The sequence below is a fragment of the Hypanus sabinus genome, chromosome 7 (assembly GCF_030144855.1).
Source record: "Hypanus sabinus isolate sHypSab1 chromosome 7, sHypSab1.hap1, whole genome shotgun sequence".
NCBI classification, from domain to species: Eukaryota; Metazoa; Chordata; class Chondrichthyes; order Myliobatiformes; family Dasyatidae; genus Hypanus; species Hypanus sabinus.
In genome coordinates, this window is record NC_082712.1 from 29,458,601 (window position 1) to 29,478,054 (window position 19,454).

The window sequence follows — 19,454 nt, forward strand, 5'->3', positions numbered from 1 at the left end:
TGCTTTCAAGGACTCTTCATCTCATGTTCTTGATATTTATTGCTTATTTATTTACTATTACAGTATTTTTTTGTATTTGCACAGTTTGTGTCTTTTGCACACTGTTTGAACACCCAATTTGGCATGGTCTTTCATTGATTCTGTTATGAATTAATTGAGTATGCCCACAAGAAAATGAATCTCAGGGTTGTATATGATGACAAATATATACTTTGATAATTAATTATTTTGAACTTTGAACTTCTGCAGTCCTAATAAAGAGATTCCGTCTGAATCTCTATGGTTGGAGGCAGACAACATCCATGCAGAAATTCCTCTCCGTGATGCTGCCTGATCTTGTTCCTCTTGTTCCCACTTTCTACCTTCCAGTCTTTGTCTATACCCTTCCAACCCTACCTGATTCCAAGCCTCTTTTTTTCTCTCTCCCCTATTCAGACCCCCCCCCCCCCCACCATCTCCCAAGCCCATCTGCTGTCCCTCTCCAACCAACAGATGGTGCTACCTGCAGTTCCTCTCTGGCCCACAGAAGGCGCTCTCCGGAACATCACATCATTGCTAAGCACAGAAACTCTGTTTTACTGTCACTGACAAATGAGAACTTCGTTGTTTCGTGGCAGCAGCAAGCCATCAAAAATGACCATAATTACAAAATAAATGAATAAATAGTGCAAAAGAGCAGATAGAATTCATGGGTTCATGGATCTGTTGGCAGAGGGGAAGAAGCTGTTCTGAAAACATTGAGTGTGTGTCTCAAGCTCCTGTACCTCCTCCCTGATGATACTAATGAGAAGAGGGCATCTCCTGTATGGTGAGGGGCCTCAATGATGGATGCCACCTTCTTGAGGTACTGCCTTTTGAAGATGTCGTCAATGGTGACGGGGATTTTTTTCTGTGAAGGAGCTGGCTGAGCAAGTATACACCTTCTGCAGCTTCTTTCAATCCTGTGCATCGGAGCCCCACCCCGAGCAGCCGATCAGATTGCACCATACACCTGTAGAAACTTGCTAGAATCTTTGGTGACTTACCAAATCGCCTCAAACTCCTAACGAAGCAGAGCTGCTTGGCGTGCCTTCTTCATGATTGCATTAGTGTGTTGGTCCCAGGATAGACCCTCTGAAATGTCGATGCCCAATAATATGAAACTGCTCACCCTTTCCACTGTCGAGCACTCAACTTGCAAGAAGCTGAGGAATCCTTTATATTCCCGACCTGAAATATTCATCTGTCTATTTTCTTTTCCTCTCAAACACTTTAGAATGAGGGCAACATACCTCCATATTGGTTTCCACAAACCCGCACAGGATCACCAAGATCTTGGTGAATATCAGCAATTTCCAAAATCCTACCGTGAACAAGCTCACTATTTCTGTTTATTTCAGTTATAGTGAATAATCCAGGTTATACTTATTTGCCAACACCCTCAGATTGTTTCCACCATTTTAAACTTCTTTGCATCTACTTCACTACTGACATTTCCAATTAGCAATGTTGTTGCAGCAAACTTGGAAATGTTATATTTTGCCACTTAGTAAAATTGTTGATATGTTGTGATTAGTGGGGTGCAAACTCAGATCTATGTGGTACTCCACTAGTCACAGCTGCCAACCTGAGAGGAATCTGTTTATTTCTACTGTTTATTTGTCTATGTTAACTAACTTTCATCCACACAAATATATTTACCACAAATGTTATGTGCTTGAACCTTGTTCAAAAAAGTTTTGTAGGAAGACCATATATTACAAAAATTCTGAAAATGCAAATGCATCCACCACGTCTGCTTATTATCCTTTAACAACGGGCCTGAACTATTGACTCCCGAATTTTCCCCACCACCAAGATCAAACAACCAATCTGCAGCTACTGAGTTTACTTCACATGCAGGTGTGAAGATGTGTTTTTGCTCCAAACCGGCTCCATTGGACAGTATGCCTGCAGTTCCTTTCAGCACCACTAGAGGCCCTAGCCGTATCGGCTCTAATTAGTAGAGGAACTCACACAAAATGCTGGAGGAACTCAGCAGGCCAGGAACTGAAACGTCGACTGTACCTTATCCCATAGATGCTGCCAGCATTTTGTGTGGGTTGCTCGGATTTCCAGCACTAGAGATTTTCTTTTGTTTGTAATTAGTGGAGAGGCTTCCTGCAGTTCCTCTTCCGAGACAGACAAGAGGTGATACCTTAACATTCCGCAAGAGGCGCTGCCTACAGTTCCACTCTGGCCCGCGGGAGGCGCTGCCTGCAGTCACTCTCCGCCCCGCGGGAGGCGCTACAGGCAGTCACTCTCCGCTCCGCGGCTGCGTTGTCTGCAGTCACTCTCCGCCCCGCGGCTGCGTTGTCTGCAGTCACTCTCCGCCCCGCGGGAGGCGCTACAGGCAGTCACTCTCCGCCCCGCGGGAGGCGCTACAGGCAGTCACTCCCCGCCCCGCGGCTGCGTTGTCTGCAGTCACTCTCCGCCCCGCGGGAGGCGCTACAGGCAGTCACTCCCCGCCCCGCGGCTGCGTTGTCTGCAGTCACTCTCCGCCCCGCGGGAGGCGCTACAGGCAGTCACTCTCCGCCCCGCGGGAGGCGCTACAGGCAGTCACTCTCCGCCCCGCGGGAGGCGCTACAGGCAGTCACTCCCCGCCCCGCGGCTGCGTTGCCTGCAGTCACTCTCCGCCCCGCGGGAGGCGCTACAGGCAGTCACTCTCCGCTCCGCGGCTGCGTTGTCTGCAGTCACTCTCCGCCCCGCGGGAGGCGCTACAGGCAGTCACTCTCCGCTCCGCGGCTGCGTTGTCTGCGGTTCCTCTCGACCCCGCCGGAGGTGTTGTTTCCCGAGCCGGGCGGTGCTTCGGCTCGACCTCGGTGTGGTCGCGCAATGGCGGTGGACGAGGTTTCCGAGTTTCTGCAGCAGAACCGGCGGCTCTCCGACTGGCTGGAGACGGTGAAGGGAGACAGCGAGGCGGAGGGGCATTGGAAGGCCCGGCGCGAGTTCATTCTGCGCAACATGCCGGAGGAGCAAAAGGCGAGCGGCGCGGAGCCGGGGCTTAACACCGACCGGCTCCTCGCCCTCTCCATGGTCTGGGCCAACCACGTCTTCCTGGGCTGCCGGTGAGTGGGGGCCGGCCCGGGCCTCGGGCTAACGCGCCTGCTAATACTCTGGTGGCGACCCGAGTCATGGTCCAACGGCGCCGGCTGCCGCGCTTGCTTTTGGTGTAATGAGATGTCTAATATGGTGCGGGAAATAACTTCATTAGAACGGCGAGGTCTGGTTTCATAACCCCCGCGAAATATGAACTCAGCCTGCCTATTCCTGAAATCGGGTTTGCACCAACCACTAACGTTGCAAAACGTGCTCCGCATGAACATCTATTAAGTTACCAGTTAAAAATCAAGCTGGTGAAGGGATGTAGGGTTTATTAAGTTTGCTTAAAAGCAGGAGGGTTTAGCTTACCGAAGGAAACGGTGTTAGTATAGGTGGCGGTAGGTAACAGCCGAGTCTCGATCCTAAGGACACTTTTTATTTTGGATGAGAGAAGCACAGAGGAGCTGGACATCTGACCAGCTTTCTGTCCGGCGGAAGGGATTTTGCAGATGCTAGAAATCTTGAACACGCAGGAAACGCTGGAGGAACTCGGCTGGTCAGGCAGCAACTGTGGACGAAAATAAACAGTCGACGTTTCGGGTGGAGTCCTGATGAAGGTTTTCGGCCCGAAAAGTCGACCTTATTTCCCTCTATAGATGTGTCTGAACGGAGTACGTCTAGCATTTTATGTGGGTGTTCCTGTTCATCTGTTGGATACAGTACGCGGCTTGACAAAATGTCAGCAGCCCTGCAGAATTGATGTAATATTCTTTGAAGTGGTAGAAATCTAAGGATAGGGTACGGGGGAAATACAAGGATAGCGGATCTCCACTGATGGAAGTGCAGTAACATAAATAATAGGAGTTGGAGTTTGCCAGTTGACTCATTGAATTTGATCCAACCTGTGGTTGAACTACTATGCCAATTTCCTGTGCTATCCCCACATTCCTTGATTCCCTTAATACCCAGAGATCCGTTGATCAATGACTACAGATCGTAAATGCCCAACATTCACCATCCTCTTTGTGAAGAAATTCCATCATCCAAATCATTGACATATAACGCAAAAATAATCTGTTCCAATACCAACCTCTGTAGAACACCGTTTGTCCTCAGCAGCCAACCAGAAAAGGCCAGCTTTATTCCTACTCTGCCTCCTGCCAGTCAGCCAATCTTCTGTCCATGCTAGTAGTATCTTTTCAGTAATACCATGCGCTCTTAACTTGTTAGCAGCCTCATGTGTGGCATCTTGTCAACGGCCTTTTGAAAATCCAAGTACATAGTATCCACTGACTCTCTTTTGTCTCTCCTGCATGTTATTTCCTCAAAGACTTACAACAGACTTGGCAGGCAAGATTTCCTCTTAAGTAAACCATGTTGGCTTCAGCCTATTTTTGTCATGTCTCCAAGTACCCCAAACCTCATCCTTAATAGTGGACCGTGATGTCTTCTCAACCACGGAAGTCAGGCTTACTGTCCTGTATTTCCCCTTTTCCTGCTTCCCTCCCTTGTTAAAGAGTGGAGTGACATTTGCAATTTTTCCAGTGGTCTGGAACCATCCCAGAATAGAGTGATTCTTGAATGATCATTACTAATCTCCACAATCTCTTCAGACACCTCTTTCAGAACCATCTGGTGCAGCTGACTTACTTTCAAATCTTTCAGCTTCCCAAGTACTTTCTCCTTAGTAATAGCAACTTGCATTCACTTCTGCCTCCTGACGCTCAAGTTTCTGGCATACTGCTTGTCTCTTCTGCAGCAAACACTGACGCTATTTCCATATTCCCCAATTACTATTTCTCCTTATCTATCCAACATCCAATGTCATCTCTGAAAAAATGTTTGGCACCCTCTTATTGGCTTGCTTACCTTCATGTTTCATCTTTTCTCTCCTTATGGCTTTTTAGTTGCCTTCTATTGTTTTTATAAACTTCCAAGTCCTCAAACTTAGCACTATTTTATGCTTTTTTATATAACCCTTTTTTTTCTTTAATGCTGTCCTTGACTTCCCTTGACAGCCCTTTAGAAAACTTCATCTTTGGGTTGTAGCTGTCCTGTGTAGTGGTCACCAGCCTTTTTAAGCCCAAGATCCCCTACCTCGGCCTTTGTGAAAGGCAAGATCGACTCCAAATTGATTGGTTACATGCATGAGTACTGGGACAGAAAAAAACCGGAAGTAAAACCCCGCAACCCGGAAGTAAAAAAAAATAATGTGTGAACACCAGGGGTCACCACCCTTTTTTCTGCACTGCGGACTGGTTTAATATTGACAATATTCTTGCAAACTGGGGGGGAGGGGTTGTGGGTGGGTGTATGTGTGTGTTAAACACAACCGGAATACAGCGATACTCGAAGCTGGGTCCTTATGTCCAGTCTATTCCACAATTTAGTTTATGTGGCTCTCAGCTGCTGTCCCGCTTGCTCACGTTTTTTCCGCTGGGAAAAAAACTGAATGGGTTTGTCTTTAAGTGCAGGGTGCTTGGACTCAAGGTGCCAAAGCAGTTTTGAGGGCCTCATTGCCTCATTAGACAGCCTTCGGGCCCGAGCTCCAGCCTCCCGCCTGCTGCCAGCCACCTTGGCCAGGTATGGCTGTTCCCGTGCCGGGGCCGCGGCAGTCGCAGTCCGGAGACAGCTACCGACCGAGCGAGGTGTGCTATAGGGCACACGTCCGCCCCCTTTGTAGGATCTATCAGCTGACAAAAGTTTGATCCAGTAGATCGCAGTGAGGTAGCTGCTCTGCTACTTATGAAATCCTGAGCCCGAGTTATGTCGTCTGTGAATATTTTAGCACCGGGTTCCCCACGAACATTTGGTGTGCTAAACAGGTTTAGAGGCGGCGCCCATCTGTCTGAGCTCCAGGCCAGTAGCAGCGGCACTTCTCGCCAGCTGCACAAAGTGGCAGGTTACCCAAGGCCAACCAGTGATCCCTGACATACTTGGACAATGACCTTGTGTGTATTCAAGTTCAGTGGGCGTGACAGGGAATGAGGAAAGGTGCAGCTGACATTGTTTCCTCGTGGCCCGGTAGTTGGGGACACTAAAGTACACTGTAGTGCATGGCGGGGAAGCTGCACGCATGCACACTGGGCAGAAAGAAGGGAACTCAAACCCTGCAACCCAGAAACAATCTCTCAACAGTATTTGTGTATTTATTTATTTTTTTCGGGATCTACTGGGAAAGTCTCAAAGATCGACTAGTTGATTGCAGTCGACGGGTTGGCGACCACTGCCTTGTAGTAAACCCCTCCTAATCAACTTTGGCCATCTCCTCTCATGCCTCTGTAATTCCCTTTAATACTGATACATCTGACTTTATGTTCTCCCTCTCAAACTGCATGGTGAATTCTTTCTTTTTCAATCTTTTTATTAAATTTCATATATAAAAAAAAACAACACAAAATAATGAATAGATTACAGATTCAATAAACTTGAGATTACATTAGTAATAGGATAATAATATCCTATTAAAACATCCATCAACAAAAGGTGCATAAATCAATCAAGTCTATGTAAATATATATGAAAAACAAAAATAATCGTCGAAAAAAGAAAAAAAAAAATTGAAATTATATATGAGAAAAAATATATAATGAAAAAAAAATACTAAACTAACACTAACATGGGCAATAATAACACTTTATAAATATATAAAGGTGTCAAGAAAAGAACTCCAGAACTCCATACCTGAACAAGTATAAGTAGAGAAAAGGATCTGAAATAAGCCAAATTAATTCATATGAAAGTGTCGAATAAATGGTCCCCAGGTTTCTTCAAATTTAATTGAAGAATCAAAGATAGTGCTTCTGATTTTTTCCAAACTCAAATAAGAAATAGTTTGGGAGAACCACTGAAATGTAGTAGGAGGATTTACTTCTTTCCAGTTTTGTAATATAGACCTTCTGGCAATTAATGTTACAAAGGCAATCATTCGTCTGATTGAAGGGGAAAGTTGATTGCCATCTTCATTTGGTATACCGAAAATTGCAGTAATAAAATGGGGTTGTAAATCGATATTCCATACTGAGGAAATGACATCAAAAATGTCCTTCCAATAGTTATGTAAAGTGGGACATGTCCAAAACATGTGAGTCAATGAAGCCACTTCTAAGTGACATCTGTCACATTGAGGATTGATATGCGAATAAAATCGGGCAAGTTTATCTTTAGACATATAAGCTCTATGTACAATTTTAAATTGTATTAAAGCATGTTTAGCACAAATAGAGGAGGAATTAACCATTTGTAAAATTTTTTCCCATTTATCTGTTGATATATTACATCGAAGTTCTTTTTCCCATTCTTGTCTAATTCTATCCGATATTTCTGGCTGTATCTTCATAATCATGTTATAAATAAAAGCTACTAATCCCTTCTGACAAGGATTAAAAGTAAAAATCAAATCTGAAAAATCCGATGGAGTTGAATTAGGAAAAGATGGAAGAATTTTATGTAAGAAATTTCTAATTTGTAAGTATCTAAAAAAATTAGATTTAGGTAATTCAAATTTGTTGGATAGTTGATCAAAGGACATCAAAGTACCTTCAAAAAAAAGATCACGAAAACATTTTATACCTTTCCTTTTCCATATACTAAAAGCTTGATCTGTCAATGAAGGTTTAAAAAAAAAATTACATAAAATAGGGCTGTCCAAAGCAAAGTTTTTCAGATTAAAGAATTTGCGAAATTGAAACCAAATTCGTAGTGTATGTTTAACAACAGGGTTAGATATCTGTTTATTGAATTTGGCTAAATCAATAGGAAGAAAAGAACCAAGAACGGAAAATATAGAATATCCCTTAACCTCACTACATTCCAAATTTACCCACTGTGGGCACACAGGTGAATCCAAATCTAGTTTCCAGTACATTAGGTTACGAATATTATTCGCCCAATAATAAAATCTAAAGTTAGGTAGAGCTAGACCACCATCTTTTTTAGACTTTTGTAATTGCCTTTTGCTTAACCTAGGATTTTTATTTTGCCAAACAAATGAGGAAATCTTTGAATCAATATTATCAAAAAAAGATTTAGGAATAAAAATTGGTAAAGCTTGGAATAAATATAAAAATTTCGGTAAAATCATCATTTTAATAGCATTAATCCGACCAACTAATGATAAAAATAAGGGAGACCATCTAGTAGTAAGTTGCTGAATTTGATGAAGCATAGGTAAAAAATTCAGTCCAAATAAATCTTTATATTTCTTGGTAATTTTTATACCTAAATAGATAAAGTTATCAGTAACAACTTTAAATGGCATCCTATCACTCAATAAAGTTTGCGCGTTTAAAGGGAATAACTCACTCTTATCTAAGTTTAACTTATAACCAGAAAAACTACTAAATTGAGCCAACAAGGATAAAATAGCAGGAATAGACCTACTAGGATTAGAAATATATAACAACAAATCATCAGCATAAAGCGATAATTTGTATAACTTCTCATTACGGGTAATACCAAAAATATTAGGAGACTCACGAATAGCAATAGCTAAAGGTTCTAATGCAATATTAAATAGTAAAGGACTTAAAGGACAACCTTGTCTCGTACCACGAGATAATTGAAAAAAAGAGGATCTATAATTATTTGTAAGAACAGAAGCAACAGGTTTATAATATATTAATTTAATCCATGATATAAAATTAGGACTAAAATTAAAGTTTCTCAATGCATTAAATAAATATGTCCATTCAACTCTATCAAAGGCTTTTTCAGCATCTAATGAGATAACACATTCTGGGGTTGTAGGTGATGAAGTATAAATTATGTTAATCAATTTTCTAATATTAAAAAAGGAATATCGATTCCTAATAAAACCAGTTTGATCTTCTGAAATAATCTGTGGTAATACCTTTTCTAATCTAATGGCTAAAATTTTTGTAAGAATCTTAGAGTCTACATTTAATAATGATATAGGGCGATAAGATGCACATAAGGTAGGATCTTTATCTTTTTTAAGAATTAGAGAGATAGTAGCTTCATAAAACGATTGAGGTAATCTCTTCTTAACAAACGCATCATTAAAGATTTCACATAGCCAAGGAGAAAGCAATAAAGAAAAAGTTTTAAAAAATTCTACAATAAAACCATCAGGACCAGGAGCTTTCCCTGAATTCATTGATGAGATAGCCTCTCTTATTTCATCCATAGAAATAGGAGCATCAAGCAAGCTACAATCTTCATCTATCAGTTTAGGAATATTCAAATTATTAAAAAAATTATCCATCATAAACCGGTCACCGTCAAATTCTGATTGATATAAAGATTTATAAAAATCTTGAAAAGTGTTATTGATTTCTTTATAATCAGTAGTTAAATTACCGTCTTGTTTACGAATTTTAATAATTTGTCGCTTAGTCGAAATAGCTTTTAATTGATTAGCTAACAATTTACCAGTTCGATCACTATGAATATAAAATTGAGCCCTAGTCTTAATTAATTGATTCTCAATTGAAGAAGATAATAATAAACTATGTTCCATTTGAAGCTCAACTCTCTTCTTATAAAGTTCTTTGGTAGGAGTAACGGAATAAATCTTATCAATTTCTTTAATTTTATCCACCAATAAAGCTATATCTGAGTATCTTTGTTTTCTTTTACCAGCGGAATATGAAATAATTTGTCCACGAATAAAAGCCTTGAAAGAGTCCCAAAGTATTCCTTTATCAATCTCTTCATTATAGTTTGTTGAAAAAAATAAGTCAATTTGTTGTTTTATGAAGGTAATAAATTCTGGATCTTGAAGTAAAGTAGCATTAAGTCTCCAAGATCTAGTATTGATAGAAGAATCCGAAATCTTGATAGATAACTTCAGAGGCGCATGATCCGAAATAGCAATAGAATCGTATTTACAATCAATAACATCTGTTAATAAACGATGATCAATAAGAAAGTAATCAATTCTAGAATAACTATGATATACATGTGAAAAAAATGAAAATTCTTTACCTTTAGGGTTCAAAAACCGCCATATTTCAGTAATTCCAGAATCAACCATAAAAGAATTAATAAGTAAAGCTGATCTATTCGGAAGAGTTCGAATAGGTTTAGATCTATCCATCGAAGGATTCAAACAACAATTAAAGTCTCCAAAACTGCATGGTGAATTCTATCATTATGAATCAGTATCAGGCTTCTGATTCATAATATGATATATAATATACAATCACTGCCTCCTGAAGGGTTTCTTTACTTAAAGCTTCCTCATCTAATCTGGTTCATTATAAACACCCAATCTAGAATTGCTTTTCGCTTAGTGGATTCAACCACAAACCTCTCTAAAAAGCCTACGATTTTTCTCTCTTGGGATCCAGCAGTAACCTGATTTTCCCAATCTACCTGCATATTGAAATCCTCCATGACTATCGTAATGTTACCTTATTTACATCCCTTGTCTAGCTCCTGTTGTAATTAATATCCCACATCCTGGCTGTTTGGAGGCCTGTATATAACTCCCATCAGGGTCTTTTTACCTTTTGCGGTTTCTTAACTCTACCCACAAGGATTCCACACCTTCTGATCCAATGTCAGCTCTTCCTACCAACAGAGGCACCCCACCCCTTCTGCCTGCTCTTTCACTACAATATACATACAATACTAGGGTGCTAAGCTCCCATATGATCTTCTTTCAGCCATGAGTCAGTGGTGCCCACACTTTCATACTTACCAATCTCTTAACTGCACTGTAAGATCACTTACCTTATTCCGTATATTGTGTACATTCAAATATAACCTCATCTCTCCTGCATTCATCACCCTTTTTGATTTTTCACCATGTTACACTTCAACTCATGCCCTATCTTCTGCCTTTCCTTCCTCTCAGTCTCCCTACACACTATATCTACTTCTATATCAAGTGCCCCATCCTCAGCCCTATCACTCTGATTCCCATCCCTTTGCCAAATTAGCTTAAAGCCTCCCCAACAGTTCTAGCAAATTGGTTTTCCTCAGGTTCAGGTGTAACCTATCCTTTTTGTACATCTCTCTCCAGAAGAGATCCCAATAATTAAGAAATCTGAAACCTTGCCCTCTGCACCAGATCTGTAGCCACTCATTCATCTGTACTATCATCCTATTCCTGCCTTGGCTAGCATGTGGCAGTAGGAGTAATTCAGAGATTACTCACTGCAGCTATATAGGACCCTGGTTAGACCCCACTAGGAGTACTGTGCTCAGTTCTGGAACCCATAGAAAGGGTGCAGAGGAGATTTACAAGGAAGTTGCCTGGATTGGGGAGCATGCATTATGAAAACAGGTTGAGTGAACTCGTCCTTTTCTCCTTGGAATGACGGAGGATGAGAGGTGACCTGATAGAGGTGTATAAAATGATGAGAGGCATTGATCATGTGGATAGTCAGAGGCTTTTTCCCAGGGCTTAAATGGTTGCCACAAGAGGACACAGGTTTAAGCTGGGGAGTAGGTACAGAGGAGATGTCAGGGGTAAGTTTTTTACTCAGTGGTGAGTGCGTGGAATGGGCTGCTGGTGACAGTGGTGGAGGCAGATATACTATAGGGTCTTTTAAGAGAGTTTTGGATAGGTACATGGAGCTTAGAAAAATAGAGGGCTATGGGTAAGCCTAGTAATTTCTAAGGTAGGCACGTGTTCAGCACAGCTTTGTGGGCCGAAGGGCCTGTATTGTGCTGTAGGTTTTCTCTGTTTCTAAGTTTACTTTGGAGGTCCTGCTCTTCAGGCTCTTAGACCATATGACATAGGAGCGGAAGTAGGCCATCTGGTGCATCGAATCTGCTCCACCATTCCATCATGGCCGATCTTCTCTTCTCCTCGGCCCCAGTTCCTGGCCTTCTCCCCGTAACCTTTGATGCCATGTCCAAACAAGAGCCTATCAATCTCTGCCTTAAATACACCCAATGACCTGGCCTCCACAGCTGCATGTGGCAACAAATTCCACAAATTCACCACCCTTTGGTTAAAGAAATTTCTCCACATCGCTGTTTTGAAAAGGTACCCCTCTATGCTGAGGATGTGCCCTCCTGTCCAAGACTCTCCCACCATGGGAAACATCCTTTCCACAACTACTCTGTCTAGGCCATTCAACATTTAAAAAGGTTTCATTGAGAACCCCCTTCATCCTTCTGAATTCTGGCGAGTACAGACCCAGAGCCATCAAGCGTTCCTCGTATGATAACCCCTTTCATTCCTGGAATCATCCATGTGAACATCCTCTGGACCCTCTCCAATGCTTGCACATCTTTTCTAAGATGAGGGCCCCAAAACTGTTCACAATACTCAAGGTGAGGCCTCACCAGTGCCTTATAAAGCCTCAGCATCACATCCTTGCTCTTATATTCTAGACCTCTTGAAATGAATGCTAAAATGACATTTTCTTCTACACCACTGACTCAACCTACAAGTTAACTTTTAGGGTATTCTGCACAAGGACTCCCACATGCCGTTGCATCTCAGAGTTTTGGATTTTCCCCTGTTTAGAAAATAGTCTGCACATTTATTTCTACTACCAAAGTGCATGACCATGTATTTTCCAACATTGTACTTAATTTACCACTTTTTTGGCCATTCTCCTAGTCTGTCTAAGTCCTTCTGCATTCTACCTGTTCCCTCAATGCTACCTGCCCCTCCACCATCCTTCGTATCATCTGCAAACTTGACAACAAAGCCATTTATTCCATCATCTAAATCATCGATATACAGCATAAATATAAGTGGTCCCAACACCAACCCCTATAGAACATCATTAGTCACTGGCAGCCATCCGGAGAAGTATCCTTTTATTCCCACTCTCTGTCTCCTACCAATCAACTAATGCTTTAACCATGTTAGTAACTTACCTGTAATACTACGGCCGCTTAAACTGGTAAGCAGCCTCCTGTGTGACTCATTGTCAAAAGCCTTCTAAAAGTCCAAATACACAACATTGACTGCATCCCCTTTATCTATCCTACTTGTAATCTCCTCAAAGAATTCCAACAGGTTCGTCAGGCAGGATTTTCCCTGAAGGAAACCATGTTGACTTTGTACTATCTTATCCTGTGTCACCCAGTGCTGCGTCACCTCGTCCTTAACAATTGACTCTAACATCTTCCCCACCACTGAGGTCAGGCTAACTGGTCTATAATTTCCTTTCTGCTGCCTTCCTCCTTTCTTAAAGAGTGAAGTGACATTTGCAATTTTCCAGTCCTCTGGCACCATGCCAGAGTCCATTGATTTTTGAAAGAGCACTTCTAATGCCACCACAATCTCTAAAGCTATCTTTTTCAGAACCCTAGGATACAGTTCATCTGGTCCAGGTGACTTATGTACCTTTAAGTCTTTCAGCTGTTTGAGCATCTTCTCTCTTGTAATAGTAACTGTACCCACTTCTCTTCCTTCACACGCTACAACTTCAGGCATACCGCAGGTGCCTTCCACAGTGAAGACTGATGCAAAATACTCATTTAGTTCATCAGCCATCTCCTTGTCCCCTGTTGTTATTTCTCCTGCCTAGGGAAGGGTAGCACCTCTGGTGGGGAGCCTTCTGTGCCCTTTTCAGGGCAGCTCATCCACCTTTGGTCCCCTCCTGGCATTCAGCTCTCACCTGTGGCTCCAAGTAGCTGTAGCACGTGCAGCGGCCACATCCCGGTAAACCGTCTCGGCAGATGGGCCAAACCAGGTGAGAGTAGCCAATGGGTCTTTGACCCTCGGTGAGGTAGGGGATCTGTCTGTCCCAGCGTGTGCTGAGGAGACCAATTAATGGTCCAACGGTCAAGAAGGCAGGCCAGCAGGCGTTGGTGGAGTGCTAAGAGCACAACAAGACACTTGGACGTCGTGGTCATCCACTGCAAGAGGAGATGATCTCTTGAAACTCACCCGGCAGACGGCTAAGGCTGTAACTTGCTGAGTACATGATTTCCCAATATGTCAGAGCGGCGTGGAGGGAAATCGTCGGCCAACTGGAAATTCCAGATGCGACCTAACGACAAATTTTCTAGGGGTCCTACATTCACTCACTTTTTTTATTTTTAACGTACTTGAAAACAACTTTTACTATCCACTTTGATATTATTTGCTAACTTGCTTTTCTCTTCTAATTTTTTTAGTCGCTCCCTGTAGGTTTGTAAAAACTTCCCAATCCTCCCATCTTCCCATAATCCTCTTCCTTAATTCTCCATAGTCACTAAAAAGGACCTATTCTTTTTTCTCTACCTATGGTATTGGTGTCAATGTGCACCATGATCTATGGCTGCTTACCCTCCCTCTTGACTGTATTGTGCAACCAGTCTGAGACATCCTTGACCCTAGCCCCTGGGAGAAAAGAACATCATCCTGGCATCTATTTCACGGCCATAGAGTCTCTCCTGTCTGTCTCCCTGACTTTTGATTCTCCTATCATTGTCACTCCAGTTGATTTTCCTGGTCCCTGCTGAGCCACAGAGCTATCCACAGTGCCACTACCATGGCTGCTACTGTGCCCTGATAGATCAGTACCCTGCACTAACTACTTACTCTCCTCACTTCTCCTGGTGCTCACCCATCTACTGTCTGAAGCTTGTTCCCTTGGTGTGACCACCTCAGTAAAGGTCTCATCTGAGGTTTTCAGCCTCTTGGATAGTCCTGATTTCATCCAGCTATATAATTCTCAGCTATTCTTGCTTAAGTCTCTTAACAGTGGCCCATTCCCACAATTGACACTCCTTTTACACCTCCATTACTTTTACTGGCTCAAATAAGACTCACTCATGATGAGTCTTGCTGTTTTCAAATAGCTCCTGTCCTTCAAGACGTCACTCGCAGCTTCAAACGGTGTAACGTGTGGTTCTAGGTTCCTCAGCTAGTATAAATATATTCAGCATCCCACCTGTTATGCACTGTAAGAATTCTTATCCCATGAAAATATGTGTAGTTTACTCAATTTTTTTTCTCCAATCCAATCTGGTAAATTAATGCTGTGCTCCCTCTGGGGCAAATACCATAAATTACAAAATAAAGGCATAACAAAGGTAGTGTTCAGGTGTTCACGGACTATTCAAAAGTCTGATGGCAGAGAGGAAGAAGCTGTTTCTAAATCATTGTGTGTGAAATTCAGTCTCCTGCACCATCCCACTCCTCCCAATGGTAGTGCTGAGAAGGCATTTCCCAGATGGTGTCAGTCCTTATTGGTGGATGCTGCCTCCTTGAGGCAGCACCTCTTGGAAATGTCCTGAATGATGGGGATAGTTGTGTCCATGATGGAGCTCGCTGAGCTTAGAACCCTCTGCAGTTGTGATCCTGTGCATTTGAGCCTCCACTTGATGCAGCTAGTCAGAATGCTCTCCACTGTAATCTATCGAAATTCGTGCGAATCTTTGACGTATCAAGTCCCTTCAGACTCTTTATGGAAGCATGGGAAAAGAGAGGTTGGGAATATTTGATCTCGTTTCAAAGCAGCACATGATGACCCCCCGCCCCCCCCCATGTTCTGATGTTTAACTGGGTATTTTGAAAGTAAATCAAGTTCAGGTAAATCGAAGTAACATTTATATTAAATAAACATGGAATCATGTGTAACCCCCTGGGTCACCTCAGGCTCGCTCAGCTCGTTCTCATCTAGGGGGAGCAGCCTTCGGCCCCGCCAAACTGGGTAATCAGCTGGTGTGGATGCTGTGTGATGTCCCTGCCTCGCCCAAAAACAGACAGTTCACCATATGTGATTAAATGCGTACAATTTATAAAGGTTACTATAACTGATTAATAATGATACAATATATATGAAGAAAAAAATAAAGAAAAGGCGCCAAACTTATCAAAGTCCAAACCACTTTGTGCACAACCGTTGGAGCTCAATTACTGAAGTAATTACCATTCGATCCCCTCCGAACTCCTCGACTCGCAGCTCAGGACCCTCCGAGTGGTCAACCAAGCACATCTAGCTTCATCCCCCCTCCTCAGAGTACCTCTGGGCCTCGGACCCCCGCTTGGGGTCTGATCCTCGTCCTCTCTCTCAACCCCCTCGCGCCGATCTGCCCAAAAGCCCGTCAACAAAAGCTTACAGACTCAGAAGAAAGAACATTAATCCCCATTTGGTTTACAAAGGAATACAATTCTCCCAGCACTCTCTCGCAAAAAAGAAGCATTCCTGCGAGTTAACAAAACAAAGAGGCCCTTTTGATTACATACACAGTAACAAAGAAAAAAGAAGAAACCCCCTTTACACATGTTTCATCTGGTTATAATAGGTTTCAATTTGTACTTTTAATGTCAGAGAAATGTATACATTATACATTCTGAAAATATTTTTCTTCACAGACATCCACAAAAACAAAGAAGTGCCCCAAAGACTGAATGAAAGTTAAAATGCTAGAGCCTAACATGCCGCCCCCAGCTCCCCTCCCGCCCAAGGCAACAACCCCACCTCTACCCCAACAAGCAGAAAAGCATCAGCACTCTCCACTGAGCACTCAAGCATGCAGCAAAGCATCAGTAAAGACACAGACTTGCAGTACCCCAAAAACTACTCGTTCACCCAGTAATTCAACATACCATAGGCTCTCTCCCTAATCAAGGAGAAGGGTGTCCCCATTTCACAGTGAAAGGAGAGACGTAATAAACAACTCGCTGATTTACGATGTTAAAAGTCTGTTGTTTTGCGTTTTCCGGGCTCTGCACCCAGAGAGTCGGCACCAAACTGGCACAGCTCTCCGAGCGCACAACCCCCAGCAGTTAACTCGCTGCTCCCAATGTTCTGTGTTCACCCACGGCACTTCAGTCAGGGGCACTGGCCTAGAATCAGCACATCCCTAGAGCCACGAGAACCCAGAACCCTGGAGGCAAGCTCGTCTTCTCGGCTGCGGCCTTGGGATATCAAAAAGCAGCTGGTCGTGGGGCTCTGAGAGCGGGTCCCATTCCCGCAAAGAACCAAAGTCAAGAGTATATTCCAGGTCAGGGTCTTCAAATGAACCCCCTCCCCACACCCTGATAAGGGAAAAAAGAAATATCAAAGGTAGAAATAAAGCTATTTCTGAAAATGCAAGCCAAGGAGTCGCCACTTGGTGCCATCTTAACTTAGCCCCAGCTCGGTGTTATTTGATTGGAAGTTAAATGAGTGCAAATGTAATCATTCACGTATTTGTATTTCTAAATGTACACTTTGTAACTGGTGGCACTTGTTTTATGATTCAGATACTCAAACAAAGTGATGGATAAAGTGTTGGAGATGGGTGAAGGGATCGACGTTACAGATGCTCCAGTACACACGACAAGGGATGAATTGGTAGCCAATAAGAAGAAAAGGGAGCTTTCAAACAACAACAATGGTTAGCAGATTATCTTTATACTAGAATACCTTGAAAGGTTAATCTTTGAATTTAATTAGTACTTGATTTAATGATTTTCTTAAAAAGTAATTGCACTTGTATTTTGTGGTAAAGTTCTGTTAAAGGTTAGTCCTTTATCAAAATTTGTCGTAATATTTTCCAAATTGGGATTGCTATCGAAGTTCAGCCTTAAAGGGTCAAATAGTCTTAGTGTGCTGTGCAATTGTGTTTCTCAGTTAAATATTGGGTATGTGATGGTGCTTAATTTCCTTGTGTGGTTTACGTGTCCATCCAATATTTTCAAGACAGTTCAGGCTAACATCAATGCAATAGTGCCTTTCAGATATTATGTTAACGGGAGACCCCTTTGGCCCCCATGCTATCAGTGAAAGAGTATGAGATTGAACTTTGTTTCTTGGCCATTTACTTACCACTGTAAATGAAACAGATAATTTGTTCATTTATTTTTTAATTGAGATACAGTGGGGTATAGGCCCTACTGCCCTTCAAGCCACATGCCCCTAGTATTCCCTCAGTTTAATCGTATCCTATTCCTGGGATAATTTACAATGACCAATTAACCTACCAATCAGTATGTCTTTGGACCGTGGGAGGAAACCGGAGCACCTGGAGGAAACCGATGCAATCATGGAGAGAATTTACAAACTCTTTACAGACAGCAGCACTCACGCTAATCGCTGTGCTATTGTGCTGCCCTGTTTTTTTGCTGGTAGTGAGATCTAATAAACTACAAATTGGCTGCCATGTTTCCCTACTAGTGACCACATTTATTTAGTTGATAAAGGAAAGTGTGAGGTTCAGCAAGGCACTATATAAATTACCTGCTTTTTACAAACTCTATTTCCAGAAAAGTTGGGATATTTTCCAAAATGCAATAAAAACAAAAATCTGTGATCTGTTAATTCACGTGAACCCTTATTTAACTGACAAAAGTACAAAGAAAAGACTTTCAATAGTTTTACTGACCAATTTAATTGTATTTTGTAAATATACACAAATTTAGAATTTGATGACCGCAACACACTCAACAAAAGTTGGGACAGAGTTAAAATAAGATTGAAAAGTGCACGGAATATTCAAGTAACAGTGGTTTGGAAGACTCCACATTAAGCAGGCTAATTGGTAGCAGGTGAGGTATCATGACTGGGTATAAAAGTAGCGTCCATCAAAAGCTCAGTCTTTGCAAGCAAGGATGGGTCGTGGCTCACCCCTTTGTACCAAAATTTGTGAGAGAATTGTTAGTCTGTTTAAAAGGAACATTTCCCAATGCAAGATTGCAGAGAATTTAGGTCTTTCAACATCTACAGTACATAATATTGTGAAAAGAGTCAGAGAATTCAGAGACATCTCAGTGTGTAAAGGGCAAGGTTGGAAACCACTGTTGAATGCACGTGATCTTTGAGCCCTCAGGCGGCACTGCCTAAGAAACCATCATGCTACTGTGACAATTATAGCCACCTGAGCTCAGGAGTACTTAGGAAAACCATTGTCACTTAACACAGTCCGTCGCTACATCCAGAAATGCAACTTGAAACTCTATTATGCAAGGAGGAAGCCATACATCAACTCTATACAGAAACGCCGGTGAGCTCTCTAGCCCGAGCTCATCTCAAATGGACCGAAAGACTGTGGAACCATGTGCTGTGGTCAGATGAGTCCACATTTCAGCTATTTTTCGGAAAAAACGGGCGTCGAGTTCTCCGTGCCAAAGATGAAAACAACCATCCTGATTGTTATCAGCAAAAGGTGCAAAAGCCAGCATCTGTGATGGTATGGGGGTGCATCAGTGCCCACGGCATGGGTGAGTTGCATGTATGTGAAGGTACCATTGACTCTGAGGTGTGTATTAGGATTTTAGAGAGACATATGTTGCCATCAAGGCAACATCTCTTCCTGGGATGTCCATGCTTATTTCAGCAGGACAATGCCAGACCACATTCTGCACGGGCTACAACAGTGTGGCTTTGTAGACACAGAGTGCGTGTGCTTGACTGGCCTGCTGCCAGTCCAGATCTATCTCCTATTGAAAATGTATGGCACATCATGAAGAGGAGAATCAGACAACGGAGACCACGGACTGTTGAGCAGCTGAAGTCTTATATCAAGCAAGAATGGACAACATTTCC

At 42.4% G+C, this 19,454-nt stretch overlaps 1 protein-coding gene across 1 annotated transcript in view; it reads left to right on the forward strand.

Annotated features, from left to right (window-relative positions):
- The first annotated feature begins 2,722 nt into the window (after nucleotides 1–2,722).
- Nucleotides 2,723–19,454, forward strand: part of cdkn2aip (CDKN2A interacting protein) — a 43,710-nt gene continuing 26,978 nt past the window's right edge. The window contains exons 1-2 of the mRNA XM_059974326.1: nucleotides 2,723–3,086; nucleotides 17,174–17,307. Coding sequence (XP_059830309.1) covers nucleotides 2,854–3,086; nucleotides 17,174–17,307 — 367 coding nt within the window. The 5' untranslated portion in view covers nucleotides 2,723–2,853. The remainder of the gene's footprint in view (nucleotides 3,087–17,173; nucleotides 17,308–19,454) is intronic.